This window comes from Asterias amurensis, chromosome 4 (genome assembly GCF_032118995.1).
Source record: "Asterias amurensis chromosome 4, ASM3211899v1".
Taxonomy (NCBI): Eukaryota; Metazoa; Echinodermata; class Asteroidea; order Forcipulatida; family Asteriidae; genus Asterias; species Asterias amurensis.
Genome location: NC_092651.1, coordinates 1,382,477 through 1,403,827, shown reverse-complemented (window position 1 = coordinate 1,403,827; position 21,351 = coordinate 1,382,477). Strand labels below are relative to the sequence as shown.

The following is a 21,351-nucleotide window of genomic DNA, read 5'->3' as shown; positions in this document are numbered from 1 at the left end:
CTTGCTCGATTTCTCCACGGGCATTTCGGGTTTCGTGATTGGTTGATTGTCAGGGTCATGACCTCACACATCCGATGGCGAAATATGAAGAGTTGAAAATCGTCAAAATGGGATCCTCCCATGTCAAAGTTTGCCGTATATGTGGGTTTTACACAGATTTTTTTTGAAGCAGACGGACAGTACTTTGGAACTTCAACTTGAGGCAAGCGTTTGAGTTACAACTGAATCTCGAAGAGCCAACAAATATGGATAAAAAGGATATGTCGAAGCGCTCCAGTTTTGTAAGTAAAAACTTGGTCTCGTCTGCTCTGTCGTCTGACACACTTCGTGTATTGTCAGTGTTATGTACATTGTATTGCAATTGTAATGCCATGTAATGTATATTTTTTCAATGTTGGGTGTGTGTATCACACGGATTGTTATTTTCAACTATGGGAAAAGTTTCCGTATGACGCCACCACTTTTTCATTCGATATGAAATAATATTGTATTTAATTAACCTCAATGAGAATGAGATGTCCCTTTTTGTAAAAATGTGTGAAAAAGTGGTGGCGCCATACGGAAAGTTACCCATGATTCATGAAAGTAGCCTACACAGTTCTACTACACACCACACAAGACAACAAGTCATGCAATTGCAAGTTAGGGTTTTTTAAGGCCACTACATTAGATAGAATTAGAAAATTAGAACTATTTTATTTGAGTTGAGGGGTTGAGAGGTTCGTTCGGCTATCGTCTCCGTGAACCTCATATAAAAAAATGATATACTCATAATATAGACATAGGTTGACATGTCTCACAACACTGACACAGTGTTGTGAGACATGTCAACCTATGACTGTCTAGACTCATGAGTATATGATTATGAGGTTCACAGAGACGATAGCCGAACGCAACACAAACAAGGGGGGGGGGTTTTGACTTTTGGCATTTTGTAAATCTCTCGTTTTTTAATCAAATTTAGCAAATATAGGCCCTACGTGTTATTTGAACTCTAATTGACCTAGGAAATGGTCCAGGAAATCCACTCCGCAATCTCTAAAATTGTTTAAAATTCAATTCTTAGTCCGTAATAATTCAGTCACCTTCTATTCCGTTTTACCACTATACTACGAATGCATCGCAAAGTTGATCGTGCGCATATATTTTTTTTTCAGGACGAACGTGGAAAATGATCTGCACACGTTCGTCCTGGAAAGAAAAAATATCCAATCCGTGCTTTGTGTACAAAACATGTCCACGCGTCCAAGAACCACTACAAGATGGCGTCTGCGAGTGTGTGCATGTGTGTAGAAATCAAACCAGGAATGCTGCGTGCTGCGTGTTTCTTTGATGTGTGCGTGTAGACGTGCATACAGTTTGACCTACAAGATGGCGACTTTCATAGCAAAAAAGGGTTTATTCAATACGGTCTATTGGAGTTCAGTGAACCCCACTGCAGATTCTGAAGAATGGAGAGTGGAGTCTTGGCCGGTAATCTGATTTTACTGAGCAAGGATTGTTTTGCTTATAGCAAAATTTAGTGCTTAAGCAGCTCTATGAAATTGGGCCCTGGTTGAGGGGTACGGTAGTTTGGTGATGGGTTTCAGTGGACTACTCCAATGTGCAGTGCTACATGTACCAGAGTCCTGAGTATAAAGGTCCCCTGCTACCCCCTGCTACTTCCTTGGCAAAATGTTTTGTAAAAAATGTTTTAGTATTCAACTTACACTTGGAACCTTTGTGGGTTATAGTCCATGTAATGTACTCACTGGACCCCACAGAGCTTTTTAATACTTTTTCTGGAATAATGTCACCTATGAATATTTTGTTTATTGACCCATCAAAAAGTGTAGTTAAGGACATGAAGAATGTTATTTCATCTTCATAAATCAGGTAAAAGAATGGACAAACGTTAGTTGAAACTTTAGTTGCATTGTATAGCTTTATACCCAGGACATCACTATAGTGCATCCTACCAGAGCCATCTCTCCTCCTTTCAAGCCAGTCTGGGTGTAGGGCTGGATAGGTATCAATCCAGGTCTACATGGAACAAAAGATAGGGCCCAAGTTGGGTAAAGGTCCCCAGTTGGAAAGTGTGTACATAACCATTGGGAGCTGTTGTCAAAAAGTACAAACAAAAGCGGGACAATAGGAGGTCCCCTATTTGCAATGTTTATTGCTTGTGGTTATGTCCCATCTTTTTTTTAAACTATTGCACGCTAGACTGCACCAAGTGTGTGCACGCATTCAACACAGCAGTAAAAATGCCCGCATTTTGGATGCCAAATCCAAACATTCTTGTTAGTAAGTTATATAAAACAAATACATGTATGGAGAATTTGTTTGCATTTGTTGACAGTTCCATTAAATTAGGCGAGGCTGCATCTTGTGGAATGAAACATTCCATCTCAACTGATGAAAATATTCTCTCTGTACATGTAGTTTACTCTTAACATTCATTATTCGTATACTGCACAAACAACACATTTGTTAGAATTTTATTACATACATGTACTAGAGGTTATGTTTTACTTTAATATAGTGAACTAAAATGTTTTTGTCAGACCGCACCCAAGTGTCTGCATGTGTTATCTCAGTAAAAAATCCCCTCATACTGGATGCAAAATATACAATACAGTAAGCAGTTTAGCTTGGTTACCCTCTTGATTTCCCTCTTAAAGGAACACATTGCCTTGGATCGGTCGAGTTGGTCTTTGGAAAGTGTTTGTAACCGTTTTTTATAAAATGCATATGGCTGGAAAGATCTTGTAAAAGTAGAATACAATGATCCACACAAACATGCCTCGAAATTGAGTGGTTTTCCCTTTACCTTGTCGACTAACACGTCGGCCATTTATGGGGGTCAAAATTTTGACTCCCATAAATGGCTGACCGTGTTAGTTCGCACAGTAGAAGGAAAACCACGCAATTTCGAGGCAAACTTGTGTGGATCATTGTATTCTACTTTTAAAACATCTTTCCAACCATATGCATTATATAAAAAACGGTTACAAACGCTTTTGTTTTGACCAACTCGTCCGATCCAAGGCAACGTGTTCCTTTAATTATTTAAACATTGTGATAACAAAAGTTGCGATAGATTTCTGCAATGGCTGAAAAGGGCCCTAATTTGTTTTTAAAATGTTTTTAATTTGTAAATTTTTAAGTACATTGAATGTTTCATTTTAACTTGTAAACACTGGCTTCCCTACTTTTATGTCCAGCTTTCCTTATAGTTTTTTTCATTTAAAAAGGGATTCAGCCATCAGTGAAGTACACTGTTCATGCATGCATTGTTGATCCTTCATTGCCCAAGCATGTACTTGATTTCATACAGAAATGATTGATATAACACATACATTGTAAAAGGTAGATTCACAATGCCAGATGCATTGTTGTTATAATACCAGATGGTGTCCGAAATAGTAGTCAAAGTCAATTTTGGGATTTTTAATTAATAAATGATGTCAATGATGATGTGTGTGTTACTCCAGCAGTACTGGTACTGCTGGAGTACCATTTAGGGTGTAGCCTCTCGATTTCCACTTTTGCTTTGGCTTGTATAGGTTTGGATCTGATTTAGTTGTGGTGCATCATACCCTTGATCACATCATTTTGGGGGTGGTTTATTACCATTTCACAAATGTAGGCCAGGTTTTATGGACTTTGGTTTTTTTAAACAGCATTGTTTTATCGCACTCTCATTATTTGACCAAATGATGCCATGCAGTCCACCTTTCCTGCTAATCCTTAAATGAATTCTTTGAGGAATAGGCTAGTGGATGGCATTTTACAGCGAATGTATTTGTTGGTTCAATTGAATACCTACATTGTAAGAACGGTCATGGGTTGGATTCAGTGGCAACCCGTTTCGCTCGCTGGAAACCACCTTAGACATGGTAGAGTAGACCATGTTGGAAGATAATTGATGTAAGTCAAGTTAATTCTGTCCATCTGAGCATTCATCAGATGTAAGAGTGGAAAAGGGTGATGAGGAATGCTGTGTGGATGTGGAACTACAGTTCGTGACGTTTGGTTTCATCTCATTAAAAGCTTGTACCTTCTTGTAAAACTTTTGGCTTCTTCATCAGAGGTTCAAGGTTATATAGGTGACTTCTGAACCAAGATAGTGCAAAGCATTGTTTAAATGTTTTCTAATGAGAAGTTAAAATGGAGGTTTGTTCAAAAAGAACGGACACCTCTAATTCATTGATCCTATACTTTTTGAATATTCATTATGAGTATGCAGGTAATCATTTCATCTGGCTGTAATTTCTATTATATTTATTTTATTTCACAGGCAGTCATAAAAATTGCAAACACAATAAAAACAAAAAAAGACAAAAACATATAAAGAAAACTATGAATACAACAACAATACAACAAATTGTTCTTGTTTTGAGTACTTTGTCAATGTAATGTGTCTTCTTAAAATACATTACATGACCGATTGATTTAAATTTGACACCACTAAACTGTTTTACCTGATTTGTGCCAACTAATCTTTAAATAATAACAGTTAAAAATATGTGCAATCAATAACAGTGCAAACAGGTTTAATTGATTGATAAAATCAAGGCAATTTGCAACACCCACATTTGTATTAATTCTATTGTGTTCATACAATTGTTGGCCTTGTAGTAAAAGTAAAATAACCTGTTTTCTATCATGCAGTGTTTAAAGGTGATGGCATTCACAAAATGAATTTCCAAAGAAAAGAAAAACAGAATGGTCTACTCTCATCTTCCATCATTGTCCATACTGACATACAAATCTGTCAATTCAAGAGAAGATGTGATGCTGTTTGCACATATTGTATGTATGTTATCCTCTGTAAGGTAATCCAATCCTAGTCATGACATTCCAAGAGTGTTGACCCACTAGAAGTTCATGTACTCAAAATAAGATACATTATCCAGTAGGGTTTTTCTTCTTTTTGATAAGTTTTGTGAGGACATTTTCATCAAGGAAATATTTTCCTTGATGCAGAGCCTAACAGGAAGAATTTTTACTCTACTCCTTTTGCCAAATCCTCCATGTCATGCATGTCTACAAGAGTCGTTGCCAAATCCTCCAGTACTACAATACTAACAAATGTATTGCACAGTAGTTTTAGAAACAAGTATTTAAACAAGTATTTGACTTGGACCGTCCGACCATGACATGGACAGTAGATTGGGATCAATTTTTGTTATGGCTTTACATGAGACAGTGGTATTTTCCTTGTGCAAGTACGCTAAACAAGTAAACGTGGCATAACATAAGTACACAAAATGCATAATTTGAAACATATAATGCTTCGTTGTACTGTATGTATACTCTTGCTGTGTATCATTTTGGAAACAAACAAGTTTAGACCCAATTTAAATTAATTTTTAACGGAAGCTGTTGAAGACTATAATTGGCTGGCGTCTGTCAATAAATAGACCAAGGACCTTAGACTAGATGCACAGGTGGAGCTGCATGGATCACCGTCATTACATGGCAGCTTGTACTCACTGTACTGCTATTTGTGTATAACTTCTCATCATCAGAAGCAGTGAAATCATGGTCAGTTTTTGTATCTTACTTGTTATTTAGGTTTTTTTCTGTCTATGAAACTTATTTTTATCAGTTGCTGCTTCTCAGTTTTCAGCAAGAGAAACCTTTGGTTCAGTATTTTGTTGTACAATTTTTGCTGACTCTATTCAGGTGTTGAATAGGCCTACTAACCTTAAGGCCTACCTACAAATAAAGTATTTGATATTTATGATTTTCATCTGATGTATGCTTTACAGTTTGGAGGTATCCGGATATCGGCGAAGCCATCAAAGAAGGCTGAATCCAGTGCAAAGCGAGATCAACGAGTGCAGACACGCCCCTCAGTGGAAGATGAAGAAGCTCTGCAGGAATTTGAGAGGATCCAGCAACAGCTTACAGACCAGGAGGTGGATGCTGCCTTTGAGAGAATGTTGGTAAGATAATAACTTGCATGTTGCAGATGTGCTAAATGTCTAGTACTTTTTTTACTATTTGAATTGAAACTAACTCAAAGTGCAATTGACTTTGAGGTGCATGTGGGACTTCAAGTGGTTTTGTTTTGTTTTGTATTAATCACATGTAAAAAAGAGTCAGTGCTCATGTCATCATATTATGGGGTGGTCTAATATAAATTGACAGTGTCCATGTGTAAATATACAAAATATTTACAATATATTGCGATATTCGATATAATTGGGATTAATTAAATTTGACATAATCAGTCTTCAAACTCCGAGTGAAAGTTGTAGAAGAGACAGTCATAGCATAAGAGAGGTGTTCTAATGACCTATTCTTCTGGTTTTACTCCAAACCTATGGGGTGCAAGATGTCTCGGCTAGGAAATGCATCGCGATACTTAATTGATATCATGATACTTAATCGATATCGCGATATTTAATCGATATCGCGATATATCAATATTTTGATTTAAAACCAAATCGATCCGATATCAAAATCGTTTCCAAATTAGTATCGCGATGTTTGATAATATCGTGGCATCGCCCAAGCTTACTTGGTTGTACAGTATTCACAATCTGTACAGAACATTTACTTTGTACTTTCTACATTACGTTAATGACACTGGACACTATTGGTAATTGTCAAAGATCAGTCTTCTCACTTGGTGTAACTCAACATATGCTTAAAATAACCTGTGAAAAATTGAGCGCAATCGGGCATCGAAGTTGCGAGATAATAATGAAAGAAAAAACACCTTTGTCACACGAAGTTGTGTGCTTTCAGATGCTTGATTTCGAGACCTCAATCTGAGGTCTCGAAATCAAATTCATGGAAAATTACTTCTTTCTCAAACGACCTCCATGGTTACTTCAGAGGGAGCCGTTTCTCACAATGTTTTTAACCATCAACAGCCCCCCTTTACTTGTTACCAAGTAAGGTTTTTTGCTAATAATTGTTCACTGCCTTTAAATCAATGTGCTTTCATAAAAAAAGATCCTTGATTTCGTCAAGTGTTGTAAATGATACATGTAAACATGTACGTACAAAACCTGTTTAATGTGATTGTACTTTCAAACCGTAGTGCAAAACTTCCATCAGGTATATGAGCCATGGGCGTTGGCTTTAAAAATCTTCTCGTAAATCACAAATGTGACCTGAACTTTAAGCTCAACAAGCTTGAGGGTAGGGGTAGGGCATGGTGTGTGGATGTTCTTGGACGACCCTCTATGCACAGACCAGAACACACTTGTGTATGTATGTCATAAATGTTCATGTCATTGCCTGCATTTTGTACAGTAAGCAAACAGGTTACTACGGTGTTATTTAGAATTTACATTGTACACCAAGTACAATACAAGTATGATTGATACCATATTTACTCATTGTAGTGTCTATGTATTTAACCTCTGCATACTAAGATTTACATTACATGTACATGTACTTGACTGTACTGTACATTACTTTGCATTTTGGAAAACAAAAATTACCAGGAAAAACAAATGATTAATTCTGTTTAAAAGTAATATAAGTCTTACATGTAATGATGAAATGCTTTTATTAGGCACCTGAGGAATAAGAAAAAAAGAAGAAAAAAAGTTACATGGTAAATGTTATAGTGTACACCCCCAAAATAGCATGTCTTAAATTAATAAGTGAGACATCTGAACAAGACAATTAGCTGGAGAATATTGGAACAACCTGTTGATTTCCTCTTTAAAGCCATTATACACTTTCGGTAAACAGTATTGTCCAAGTCCCACACTTCGTGTATCACAATTAAGATATAAAATAACAAACCTGTGAGAGTTTAGGTTCAATCTGTCATCGGAGTCGGGAGAAAATAACGGGAAAATATTGTTTTAATGTTTTCTCAAAAAGTAAAGCATTTCATGGAACAATATTTCAAGAGAAGTCTTTCACCCTTACCTTCTGTAAACCCTGTAAATTATTTGTAAATCTGTGAACTTTTTTTTTTTTTTCCTGTACCGAAAGGGTATAATGGCTTTAATATCATCACTAAAACATCAAGTTTTGTTGTATGTTTTCATATTATTCAAAGTATGGAAAAGTATGGAAAAGTACAGTTAGTTACAAGATTAACAGTACAGGCAGTAAGGAGGAAGTACTTACAATGCTGAAATTGTGAAATCATTGGTGTAAATAAAAATACCAATGTAGTAAATAAGATGTGCATGTTTTAAGTAACGATTGAAAAAATACGTTGTTAAGTTGCAGACATTGTTTGTCTCTGTCTATTTTGTATATGACACCATTACACAACCTACACAAAAATTTCCTCCATGGTTAATTACATATCGCTACATCGAGGACACATCCTGACATTCTCTTTGTCCTGTAGCAGTCAGGCCACAGATTCAGACAAACTGGTGACCCAAATAAAGTAATGCACTGTTTCCTGTCTATTTCCCTTAAAATTGTAAAGGAAATAATGGCCACCAGCTGTATATTGCGCCCAATTTGTACTGGCATACTACATGTATATAGGCCTAATATGATGATTTTACTTTATTATATGTACAAAGTCATCTTTTTGTACAGTATTGTGTGTTATTGTCATGTGGCATTTGAGGAAGATTCTGATTGGTCAAAACAGGAGATCATTTACATGTATACAAATTGTTTGTGATAAAGTTATACAACTTAATTACATTTGTGCATCTCTGTTCACCAGGAGAATTGTCTTTACAACAGGCGCAAGTGCAACTTGGTTCAGGTTAAGTGCCCTGTTAGGATACACTGAACAAGAGCATCAATCACACAATGGAAAAAATATCTGGCACCATATTATGTATTCACAGTGTTTCACAATGTTTATATTGACCTATATGTACATGTACGTATGGTCTGATATCTACTGTATAAATTCCATACATGTAGGCCTACATGTATGTAGGTGTACTGAACTGTACGCTGGATTAAATTATTTCGACAACATAAACATATTTCTTTAATTTCTGTTAAATTGGCCTTTTGACACTGACAGTGGACATTACCACATTCCATACACCATGAATAATTACTTTGAGGTTATGATACATTGTTTGTATCAAGGTTATAGAAGGTGTACCATCAAGGTTATAGAAGGTGTACCCTCCCATGTTGTAATTTTTTACTTTACCTTTCAATGTACAATGTGTATTGCTCATTGCTCAGGCAGACAGTTTATTTTGTTGAACCATAACTTAATAAGGGAATAAAGGGTAGCGACGAGTTCTTACACGGCCGTTTAAAGCCGGCAGGGTCGAATTGCGGTGTGATAAAGGCCCGAGGCGGAGGCGAGGGCCTTTAGCGCATGGCAACGACCCTGCAAGGTTTTAAACGGACGTTTAAGAATGAGTAAATGCCCTTTTTTTTTAATTTGAAACAAAATACAATTACAGACACTTTGACATTTGAAAATTCGAGGTTTGAAATATTCTTTTCAAAAACTTTGTGAAGAGTCTGTTGCGCGTGGGTTGTGTGTGCGCTCAGAAATAGATTACGCGCGCGCTTAGAAGTAGATTACGCGCTGTTACTAATAGCTATGAATTGCGTTCCGCGTGATAATCTTGTGCACCTGACACGCGGAAGCCAGCCGGTTATAAACACTAGTCATTATCAACCATCTAAACACCCCTACGTAATGCGCTCTCCACCAATAGGAGTAGAGAAACTGTCTGGGGTATTTATGAATGAACGATTCTTCATAGCAAATTTCAAAGTTAAACCAACTCATTGCATAGGAATTTATATGTTGAACAGTGTGTACTGTAGGGACCCTGCTCTGTCACTCTCAGTATACTGTATACCTTATGTTTGTATTCTAAAGATAGCTTACCTAAACACAAATTTCAACTTGTAACATAAAATAATTTATCATACTAAGACTAAGAGCATTATTAATGTAATAATAATAGATCAAAGTTTAAAGAAAATCTGCCAATAAAACGCTAGCCTTGATCAAGGCGCTACAGCCAGCCGCGATCTGCAAAATCCCAGTCCCCATCACTGAATTCAGCCAGCGCACCCATACACAACACAGTACATACGTGGGTACTTCCCAAGTAGCGCCTTGATGGTTTTGTATCTGCCAAAATTTAGGGCGGAGCTCATTATGCTAATGTTTACTAACAACCCGTTCTCATTGGTTGTTGGTTGACCTATAAACTCTTGCTGCGATGTCATTCACAACGTTGTTCTGCAAGCACTCACACACACATGTGCTCGTTGACGTATTGTAAACAAGCAGTGGCTGTAGTATAGTTGCAATAATGGCGGCAGGCGAGGGAGAAATCCCTATTAGTAAAACAAAACTGTAAGTCGCTGGAAATCAGTGGTGTATAATTTGCAACACAACTACAGAAACTTTCAACAAAACACAACAACCGCGTTTAATGCATCAATCATGGGTTAAGAAAATAGAAGGAAGACAATTAGACCATGTAAAATGTGTTTGAGAAAGGTTAAAACAGTATCCAGGTGTCATGGGTTTCCGGCAAGATGGCTACTCGGTAAAAATTCTTAGGTGTTGGGCATATGACAGTACAACACACCCCATCCCCTCGAAGCACAAACACAGACCAGATGAGATAAGAAACCCAGCTGTTTATTTTGTCTTAATGTAGACATAATTCATTACGTTTCTCGCGGTAAATTAAAGTTGGGGATCGAAAATATGTGTTGTCGACAGACGGTAGAAGATGGCGTGTGGCTGAACAACAGCAACTACAAATAAAGTTCAATTTCATAAACTAACTCTAGCCATACTACTAGTACTACACTACAACGTTACACTTATAGTACAGCAACTTCCAATTCAGGGACAAATCTACCAGCTACGTTGTAATTATGATGCTAGTCCTCGTGTTATAATGAAAGGCAAGACAACAGAAGTTTTTTGAAGTTGTTCAACACCATTACCGCGACCGGGCGAGTCATGTCCGGCTCACCCGTCCGGCAGCGCATTCAGCCCCCTTACAAGCATAGCTAATATACACCACGCTCCCGACACTGCTATAAAAAGCACATAAGACAGTACATATACAGCTAGCGTACAGCGTACACACACATGGACGTGGCATGATTGCTAGCAGTAATACGTCATTCTCAATCGCGCCTGTGATTGGCCAATGTTTAGAATGACACGCCCACATCATGAGTACCCTTTTATCGGAATTCCGATAAAGCTTTACAAACCCATCAAGGCTGTTGTTTGAGCCACGTGTGCGAGGTTGAAAATACAAAGACAAGACCGTTCTCACGACTACGCTATACTGTTCTCGCTGTACAATGTATGGTAATGTACGTTAGTGTGTATGCACTGCATGCGTGTGCAGCGAACCGGGCCGGGGAACAGTATGTCAACAGCCTTGATCAAGGCTAATAAAACGCAAAAGAACTCTTTTAATTAGAACAAAAACTACTGACTTGAAAGTACAGTACACCTTGGCCATAGAATTTTGATTCTTGCTCTATGCCTCTAGGCTGGCCCCTGGATAGCAGATACTGTGTTAATTAGTAACACTTAATCTTGTCACCGTTATCGTAACATCAGTTACCTGTGTGACCTTTACATTGTGTTCTGTGTGGACTTGACCTATTAAAAGTGGAATGATATTGATAAGCCAAGGGATCTGAAAAAATTTACATTGATGAAAGTCATTGTTATGATCTGGTCTTGCACTGGATTATAACAATAACAGCAGTACCAATCCCTTAAATCCAAGTTGAAAAGACCAACCTGTTTGTTTGGTCTTAGTTCACTGTTTTTTTTTGTGGCAATGCCCTTGTTTTTAACTACAAATGTTCTACTAAGTCAATGGTACTGATTGGCTTGTTTTTTTTTTACCGTGTCATTGAATGTTTGTTTTTATTATTCATTTCTTATTTTATCCTTGGAACACCTTCCAGTTCAACCCATTTTTCAATGGTCTTGCATAGTGATATAATGACATTAATTTATTTAAATACATTTAAATACATTTTCCCCCATAAAAGTGTTATTTAAATAACAATATCAAGGTAAACAATAAACATTGATGTTGGGCAAAATGACTCAAAACATTAAATGTGAGCATGCTAAACTAAAATCAGTAAATAGTGCACAGCCAGTAACCTACATTTGTAGGCCATAAAATATCATTCATTAACAAATAACAATTACCAATGAATATTAGTAATATACTGAACAGGACAATCATATACTCACATTCAAATTCCATTGTAAGTTTAGGTACAGGTTTAAATATATGGAAGGATATTTGATTATTCAGAAAAGAATGTTGTTACAACAATTAGGGCCTTGTTAAAGTATTTATCCAAAAGTACCTTTAAATGTTTGATTTTCACATTTTTTTTTTTTTTTCAAAAATTGAAAGTGAAAATGCCTGCTTCTACCGATGATGAATAACCCAGATTTGTCATTGAGATCATTGAGATCATTGACTTATTAGATACATGATAGATGAGATCCATTTGGGAAATCCTAGAGAATACCATTTCCGCTATAAAGGGAGGAAGTTCCTCCTTGTGCAGTTCATCCACTATATCATGGTGAAAGTTTTGCATGGCAAATGAGCAGTGTACACCAGACCAGGTTTAAACTAATACTAATCGTTTAGACCTGGTTTGGTGTGTATTCATTGCACACTGTAAACAATTTTCAAGACCTTTCTCTGTATTTTTGCCCATCGCCATGGTTATTGGGAATGTTAATGTTCATTAGTGTTCATGTTATGAAATAGTTCAGAAGTCAGAGGGATTTAATGGGAATTTGGGTATGTGACTTATTACAACTTTGTACAACAAAGCCTGGTACTCATTTTAGTTTCAGCTGGGAAGATTATTAAGGAAAGTTAAGTTTCCTTGTGAAGAACTACATACTGTCAAAGAATACAATCACATTATATAAATGTAGGCCAACATCATGTACTGAAGGCTACATGTAGAGACACATCAAATACAAACTGCACATTTTGAATGTCACAGGATCAAAAGCTTTGTATTGCATCTGCAGTCTGCAAAGTGATTGGAGATAATGGTATCTGGAGAAACTTTTACTAGAGAAACTTAAGACCCACGAAAGTTGATCCAGCAAAATGTCAGGGCTTTTTGTTGGCTGTGCAGTGAGTGCTGCAAAGAGTAAACAATACCCATAGGGACTTGTGTAGGGGAGAGATCCATCACAAGTTTGATGATAAAACCAGATCTTCGTGTACAGTATGTAGGCCTACTACACATTGTGTAATTTGACTCATGTACTGTGTGTGTGTAATTTAACTCTTGCACTTTATTTTGGGTGATAGTAGGCTGTATGCAATAACATTGTAAGCCTACATGTATGCATAGACCATACATTGTACATGCATACAATATTCTAAGTATTGCACTTGACTATATTCCATTCTGTACTTGAGTTTATTTCTGTTTTACTGGACACGCAAACATACCTATTACATGTAGGCATACAATGTATGTACTGTAGGACATGTAAATTTAATTTAAATACTTCTGATAAATTTTGTATCATTTAAAAAAATTAAAAAAACGTTTCAGCTTAAATTATTATAATACTGCTTACATAATATGTTATTAATCAGATGACAAAATCATTATCACATCAATTTATTTTGTTGTGAAAATTGTAACTGATCTTAAGATTTTTGCAAAATTGATGAGTAACACATGCTCTGTGTCAAGTATTTAAAACTTTATCTTGATACTAGGCAATACATTCACTGCAGAGAAAACATTGTTTTATGTACTTTTTAAATGCGCACTTCAAAGTGTAATGTGAGCATGATTTATTTGTACTTGTATAGTGAACCTGTACCTGTGGTAAGTTTGCGAATGACACTTCCAGAACATTTAGTGTACATGTATAGCGCGTATGTACTGTGTGTGATAAAGATTGCTATGGGTACGCGCAATGTCAAATAAAATGAAAATATGAATAGCATGATTTGTAATGCTTTCTCCATATTGAATGTCAAGAGAGTGTACTCGTTTGCGAGAAGAAAAAAAAAAAGAGAAAAAAAAATCATCTTTGTATAATTTCTGCAGTCTTCAAGATCTTTATAAAAATCTTACACTCTTTGTGTAATCAACACATTGTACCATGCTTAGTATAGAGCAAGGACACCTTTAAAAACATGTTTTTATTATTCTCTATGGTGACCAATTTGCTCGATTTAGATTTGCATTAATTTGAATTTTTGTTTATCATTTACTTGTAGGAGGACATGGGTTTGACAGGAAACAAGGCAGCTCCCCTTCGGTCTCGTGATATGACAACAAAAAGAGAGATGGTGTTGCAATATATGAAACGCACTGGCTCATCAGCGGTAAGGGACCAACAAACTCACATAGTTCAGTTTAAAAAAAAAACATAATTAACAAGTATCAAATCAAACATTTGAATTATGCAAAACATAAAACATTTTAGTCTGATGTTAAATTATAAAGCTTAAAATTGGTTTGTTGGTTCAGGTAAATAATATTAATAATGGGATCGTTATGAATAATGTGAGTAAGAACAGCATCTAATATTATTACAAGAAAACTTAAGACAGACCACCTCTTCTGCTGCTTCCCAGGTTGTTTCACAAACTTGGGTGTAATCCCTGACTGTTCGACAGTTACAGGCACCCCATACAAAATTATGCCTACCAACATTAGGGCTTAACCATGCGCAGATTGCATGTGTTCAAGTCCACTCTAATAATTTTGTATTGTTTACCCAATATTCATATTATTTTAAATTAACCCAGTCAGTTTCCTTAGAATTTTCTTAGAAATTTAAAGGAACACATTGCCTTGGATCGGTCGAGTTGGTCTTCCAAAAGCGTTTGTATCCGTTTGTTATAAAATGCATAGAATTAGAAAGATGTTGTAAAAGTAAAATACAATGATCCACACAAACATGCCTCAAAATTGCGTGGTTTTACTTTTACCTCGTCGACTAACAGTCGGCCATAATGGTAGTCGAATGGCCGACCGTGTTAGTTCGCAAAGTACAAGGAAAACCGTGCAACTTTGAGGCAAATTTGTGTGGATCATTTGCATTCTACTTTTAAAACATCTTTCCAACCATTCATTTTATAACAAACGGTTTTTATAGACCAACTCGTCCGATCCAAGGCAAAGTGTTCCTTTAATACTTCACAACAAATTGCAAGAAAGGTAAAGATCTAATGCCTAAGTCAGAGATACCAACATACACGATTTGGGCGTAGCAAATACGATTTCAAGCCGTGACTACGACGCTACGATAATACTCAATAAAACACGCTAAACAAGCCGCCCAATATAATTTTATTAAATCGTACGATACATGCAAACAACGAATGAACTATTAAGTGGAAATAAAAAATAAGAAAAATATCCAAATAATTGTAACAGAAAAGAAAAAAACACTTTTAATTTTAGAACGCAGTGTTGAATAATAGCGGCGAATTCACTCGAACACGTGTCTCGACGTAATGATTGTTGCGTGCCCTCTGATCCCCCGCTGGCTGGCCGGATGAGTATTTTTACGCTAGTGCATTGCTGCAAGATCGTACCCATTGATCTCTATTACACCATGGGGAATAGTGCACATGTGCGTGGGGAATGAGGTTGTGTGTGAGCTAACGTGTCACAGTAACCTCATTCCTCATGTATCCACTATTATTGTGCCCACGCTGTCTGTACATGTACTTCATCGAAGCTTGGCACAAAAAGTAAGAAATAATGGCGACAAAAAAGGAGACCTTCTGAACAAAAATACCTTCAACTGAGTGGCCTGTGAGATCTAAGCTAGACAGTTTCCATGTTTTCTTACTAGTAATTGTAGCGCCGATGTCCAGACAATGCCCATAATACGGACACGTATTTTTTGCCCAAAATCCGGACAGGTTTTTTTTTCTTTTTTTTTTCTCTCTCCCAATAGCTTGTTGTTGCATTTCTGACCATTAAAACAAAAACATTTAAGTAAGGCCACCCTTTGTTATGTTTTTTTTTTTAAAACAATGTCAGAAGATGAGGGATTTTTTTTTTTTTTTCCCAGATGTTTTTTTCACTGGCCATTATAAACATTTGTAGCTGTTCTGGTGGTGCAAAAGGTTATTGTTATTTCACGACAATGCCTGAAAATGAGCTAATACGCATTGTAGAGAGTTATAGAAAGATCGGTTTAGGGAGCCCAGCCCAAGCCACGCTCGCCCTTAACTTTTGGGAGATGCTACTCTTTTTTAAAGTTCAATGTTGGCATCTCTGCCTAAGTTAAATGTTAATCGCGCCGTGTTATAACACTATTCAATGGTAAAACAATTATTGCATAAGATGTTCATGTCTTTCAGAGACATGTTCCCTTGCAGAGAATCTGAAACAAAGATGATTTCTTAAGCATTAATGATCTTGATTGACATAATCCATTCCATGAGGTTTAAAATTGTCTATGTTTGTATGCTCTATTCATCAGCTATCTTTGTTCCTAATCTCCCATCTAGGGAAGAAAAACAGTACAGAAACCAGGGGACTACATCTTAGAGTTGAAGAACTGCGGACCCACCGACTGTGAGAGACTTCTGTCTACCCTAAGCTCCCTGAAAGTTTCTCTGGGTAGTAACACCATAAGCTGGGTGCAGCAATTTGGAGATAGGGGCTTGGAGGAAATACTGAAGATACTGGATGAATTTTCTACAAGGTACATTTGGGTGTGAACATAAGGGGGAAAATAAAGTATTGGTTGAGAATCTATTATGCAATATATACCTACTTGTTCATGTATTCAATACTTGTAATGTATATGACTTTGACCCAAAGTCAGCAGACTTAGGCAGTGTCCTAATTAGCGGCTACAGCTAGGGCTACAGTAAGATTTCCGCGTCATGTGTTGAGGTATGGGACATCCTTAGTAACACCTTTAGCAACAGCATTAGCCGTAGCTGTAGACACCAAATTGGATCTGGACTAACCTGTCTACAGTTTCCTCATACCTGTTAGAGTGATGCTATTTTGTGTAGACTGCTTTATGATTGAGCTAACTAAGATAACACCTAAGTGTATGCTAACTTAAAATTCTGCTTTCTCCAGAAGAAGATCAGAGCATACTGATCGAAACGTCAAGTTGAAACCAACGGTTCTTGTCAGAACCACCCAAACTCATTAGAGATAGTCATTACATGGAGTTATCGCAAACCTTTCTATAAATTATGTAACTCCATAGCCCATTTACGTGTTATTATAAGTGTATTAAAGTGTTTTCAAATTAGGACTTTCACTTCTCATACTAAAGCCCCCTTCCACAATGCGCAATGCACCTACACACGCCCATCCTGCATGTCATTTTGGCAGTCAAAATTTGCAGAAAGGAACTGACTCCCATAAATGCGAAAATAATAGCCGTCATTCTTGGGAGGTGCAATCCGTGTTGTGCAAGGGGTCTTTTGTAAGCCCCACCAAAAACATTCTTCTTAGAGATTTTGATTCAGATGACTGGGCATGTAATTGTTTAAACTCCCTTAAATCCTTTTGTTTTCTGAGTTCTCTAATCCTTCTATGTGCTGTCATAATATAAAGTCAAGTATCAAATGCATATTGTCAAAATATATTGATTAATTTCTAGAGTCAAAATACAGTTTTTTTGTATCAACGATTTGTCTCTCATAATTTCACGTTTCTAGGGAAGACCAAAGAAGTGTAGACATCAGACATGAGTGCATCAAATGCCTGAAAGCATTCATGAACAACAAGTATGGTATCCAAATGGTGTTTTCAAAAGAGGGTGCTCTAAGCACTGTGGCAGGAACACTAGACCCTCATCATGAGCAGATCATGATGGAAACGGTGCGACTGCTTGCTGCTGTGTGCCTGTATCCCGGTGGGTAAGTTGACAATACAATTTCTGTAAGAAGTGACAGCTCTATTAAGAAGACACAAAATCCTGTCCTTGGTTACTCCAAAATGAAAGCTTTGTTTCTTGGCTTGGTTACAGACTCAGATTATTCATCTTATCAAGCAGAGCCCACTTTGATGAATCCTTTCCTGTTAGAAGTATGCCCGTTCTTTCTGCCAATAGAGGGCCTACTATAACAGTCTTTAAAACTACTGCCACTGACAAGAAATGTGTTGTGTCCAAGCACTCCGAGTCACTGGTCCCAAGCTATGGTGTTGTACATAGCAGAGTTTGGGTTTGAATCCTGGTTATGAAACTTTGTGCCCTTGATCAAGGCACTTAACCATAATTGCTTAGTATAAATTGGGAAGGTAGTGCATACTACTCTACCAGCAAGGCTCGTAGTGGATGATACCCATGTCTATCCTTATGGACTGAGAAGGGGGTAACCCTGTTTCAGCCCCCAGTAGTACATTGTAGGTGGCAACGTGCCCCTGGTTACAGTTGATTATGGTTGAAAGCCAAGTCAGATAATTGTGGACCTCACCTTGAAGAATTAATTGTGAAACCAACACACCTTTAAAACTAACAACAACTAAACAACTAAACAAACATGTAAAACTACATTGTGTAAATGAGCAATGCCATCAGTTGTTAGCGATACATGACCAGTCTAAAAGGAAGTAAACCCTGTAAGCACGAACACGATCAACATTTCCTTGTAAAAAATACTCACTGCTCATTATGTTAATAACATCACACTGCGGCTGGTGTCATTCTAGATTACTATACAGTCTCAAGTAGTCATGAAAACACCAAGTATTGATTTGAGTATGTAGCTTGAAGATTTGTTGTAAACACAAGGTATACATTTTGGAGTGCAATGCTGGTAAATTCTACTCGCTTTGTTGAAGTAATGTTAAACATTTATTAACCTTGGGCAGTTAAACTCACACACAAACAATTTTCTACTACCACTTTCTAAAATGAATACAGAAATTATGCTTTGTCAAGGTCGATAGTAATATACGTCTGAATTGTGTGTAAGGCCTGTTGGATGTTCATAACCGACACTGGCTTTATCAATATTTTTATGGTCCAAGAACATCCGTACATGTAGATCCGGATTAGAAACCTGACTGTGTAGTGTCATTTTCCATGAAACTTGAACCCTCATCATTTCTTTCTTAGCTTCAGAAATGACTTGAGCACTGTACCCCAAGAGGTTTTAATTTTGGGAATTTCCCCGTTACTACTTTTCTCCTTTCTTTTGCAACATCTAGGATAATATTGATTATGTTCAATTTCCTGTCTTTTAATGTTAATGTGTCATGGGCGTTGGCAGTTGCATAAAAAGTTTGCCACAAAAATTGTATGTGATGCGTTCCAGTTTTTTTAACTGTCATGACAATGATGACGTAATTTAGTTCCAACTTATATTTTTGTATGCAAGTAATTATTTAATGGGTGACTACACAAAGCATTTATAACAAGATACATGTAGTGTTCCTTTACCCTAAGGATCATATCAAGTAATGTAATTATTCCCATCCTCAGACATGTACAACCCCCTTTACAACGCCTCAAGGCTACCAACTCAATGGGAATGTATTTACTTTTAAGAAGTTCCTGCTGAAGGGTTGAGCAATTAAAAAATCCACAAGACCTTTTTGCTTTTGCAAGAAATGTATTTGTCTTTAAGATGCTCCTTGAAATACTTGGAGGTATCTGTTCATGTTTTTAACAATTAAACACAACTTCTTAGTGATTGAGTCCAGTTGTTGAATCCAGCTTTGACCTTTCTTTTTTAGACATGAGAAAGTGCTTGCAGCTTTAACAGATGTGGCAGAGTTTAGAAGCCGGCCAAGATTTGCACCGATCATTGAAGCACTTAAACAAGAGGAAAATCCAACATTGCAGGTATTTGTTCACATAAATACTGTCTAGAAATCACTCCTTTTATGATTTGAACTAGTGCATTATATTAGATATCATCTCTTATTGGCCACCATCTGTTCATGTTTAGACAAAAGAAATAAATTTTGTATCAAAAAAGTTGGTAATTTTGAATGTAAATTTTATGAAGAGTTTTGCAGGTCTACAGCTAAATCATGGTAATTGGCAGGGTGCTTCTTGCTTTTGCTGTTGTTTGGATTGCGACCTCTTAAAAGTAGTTCCAATATTCAACATACATGTTTGTCAAACTGAAGAATGGCATTGTTGTCATGCATTGTTCAGGCTGAAGTCTGGCTCAAACTTTCTTGAAATTGGCAGAGCAATTTCTGGTTTATAAATTTTAAAGAAGCTGTGAAGAAAGGGCGAGATTTGATTATGCAGTGGGCACATATTTCTGCAGTTAGCCAAGTATAAAATGTGTTTGGATTTTCTGATAACATTTTGCCTTGGTACTAGCACTTCACCAGTTCTGAATAGAAGACAATCACCATGGGTGTATTGTAAACAGTCTTTTAACTGCACTCTGTTGATTGATATATTACATTCAGGTCCTGCTGTGTGTAAGTTTCCCTGTCTACAAATTGGAACAGACATATTCTTTTTTACCTCATGTGACTCACACGACCAATCAAATTTAGTCATCAAACAGCTGTCTGTGCTAAAAAAAGTTTAAATGATTTAGTCAAAGATGAGCAGTTGTTTTGTAGCAGCTCAAAGAAATATTGGCAAGATACCAATGTCGCAGATTAATAGTAGTCTGGTTATATTTATAAGTTTTGTTGAAGGACAAAACTCTGGAAATCTTTGCAGGACTTAAGTCATTGAAAAATTTGCTCTTTATAGTATTATTCAATGTTTCCATCTTCATATTACTTTTTCGTTCTGATGATCTGCCTTATGCATACTTTACAAAAGATGGAATAATGCTGTTTGTTAATCATCTTAGACAATTCCTGTTGGCTTGAATGGAGTTTACAGAATGACCTTGGTGCATAATCTGACCCTTCTACTACTCCAGCTACAGCCCTATATTTTGCCCCCTTTAAAGTTCACTTTGCAATATATAGAAGCCCTTTTCACACTACTCTATATTCCAGGGTTGCCCCTGGGGAATAACTGCTGGCCTTTCCACACTATATAAGCCCTTTTCACACATTTTATCCCGGGGTTAACTCCCTTAACCCTACCCCTGAGCACGGTTACTTATTTCCTGGGAATAAGTTAAATCCCAGAATTTTTTTAAGTGTGAAAAGATCGACCAAACGTTCCTAGGAATTTCCCTGACTATAGTGTGAAAAGGGCTTGTGTTCACTTTACCCCGTGTATGCCTCTGGTCTGCCCCTGCAAATGGGCATACCCGGGATACAGCCACCCATGTTACGGAGTGGGGGTAAGGGGTAAGACCCTAGGGTGTTCTTGGAACAAGCAACCTCAACCCTGAAAGTCAGCTGGGGTAACTGTAGGGTAAAATAAAGTCCCAAGTTGCTGTATTCCACAGGGATTAGAGATCCAGTGTGAAAAGGGCTAGAAGTGTTTATCCACTTCCTTCATCTCTGCTG

General features: G+C 37.0%; 1 protein-coding gene across 1 annotated transcript in view; it reads left to right on the top strand.

The window, feature by feature from the left end:
* The first annotated feature begins 82 nt into the window (after positions 1 to 82).
* The window catches only part of LOC139935931 (protein diaphanous homolog 2-like), a 44,102-nt gene continuing 22,833 nt past the window's right edge, over positions 83 to 21,351 (top strand). The window contains exons 1-6 of the mRNA XM_071930573.1: positions 83 to 281; positions 5,760 to 5,936; positions 14,196 to 14,303; positions 16,449 to 16,645; positions 17,625 to 17,825; positions 19,648 to 19,756. Coding sequence (XP_071786674.1) covers positions 246 to 281; positions 5,760 to 5,936; positions 14,196 to 14,303; positions 16,449 to 16,645; positions 17,625 to 17,825; positions 19,648 to 19,756 — 828 coding nt within the window. The 5' untranslated portion in view covers positions 83 to 245. The remainder of the gene's footprint in view (positions 282 to 5,759; positions 5,937 to 14,195; positions 14,304 to 16,448; positions 16,646 to 17,624; positions 17,826 to 19,647; positions 19,757 to 21,351) is intronic.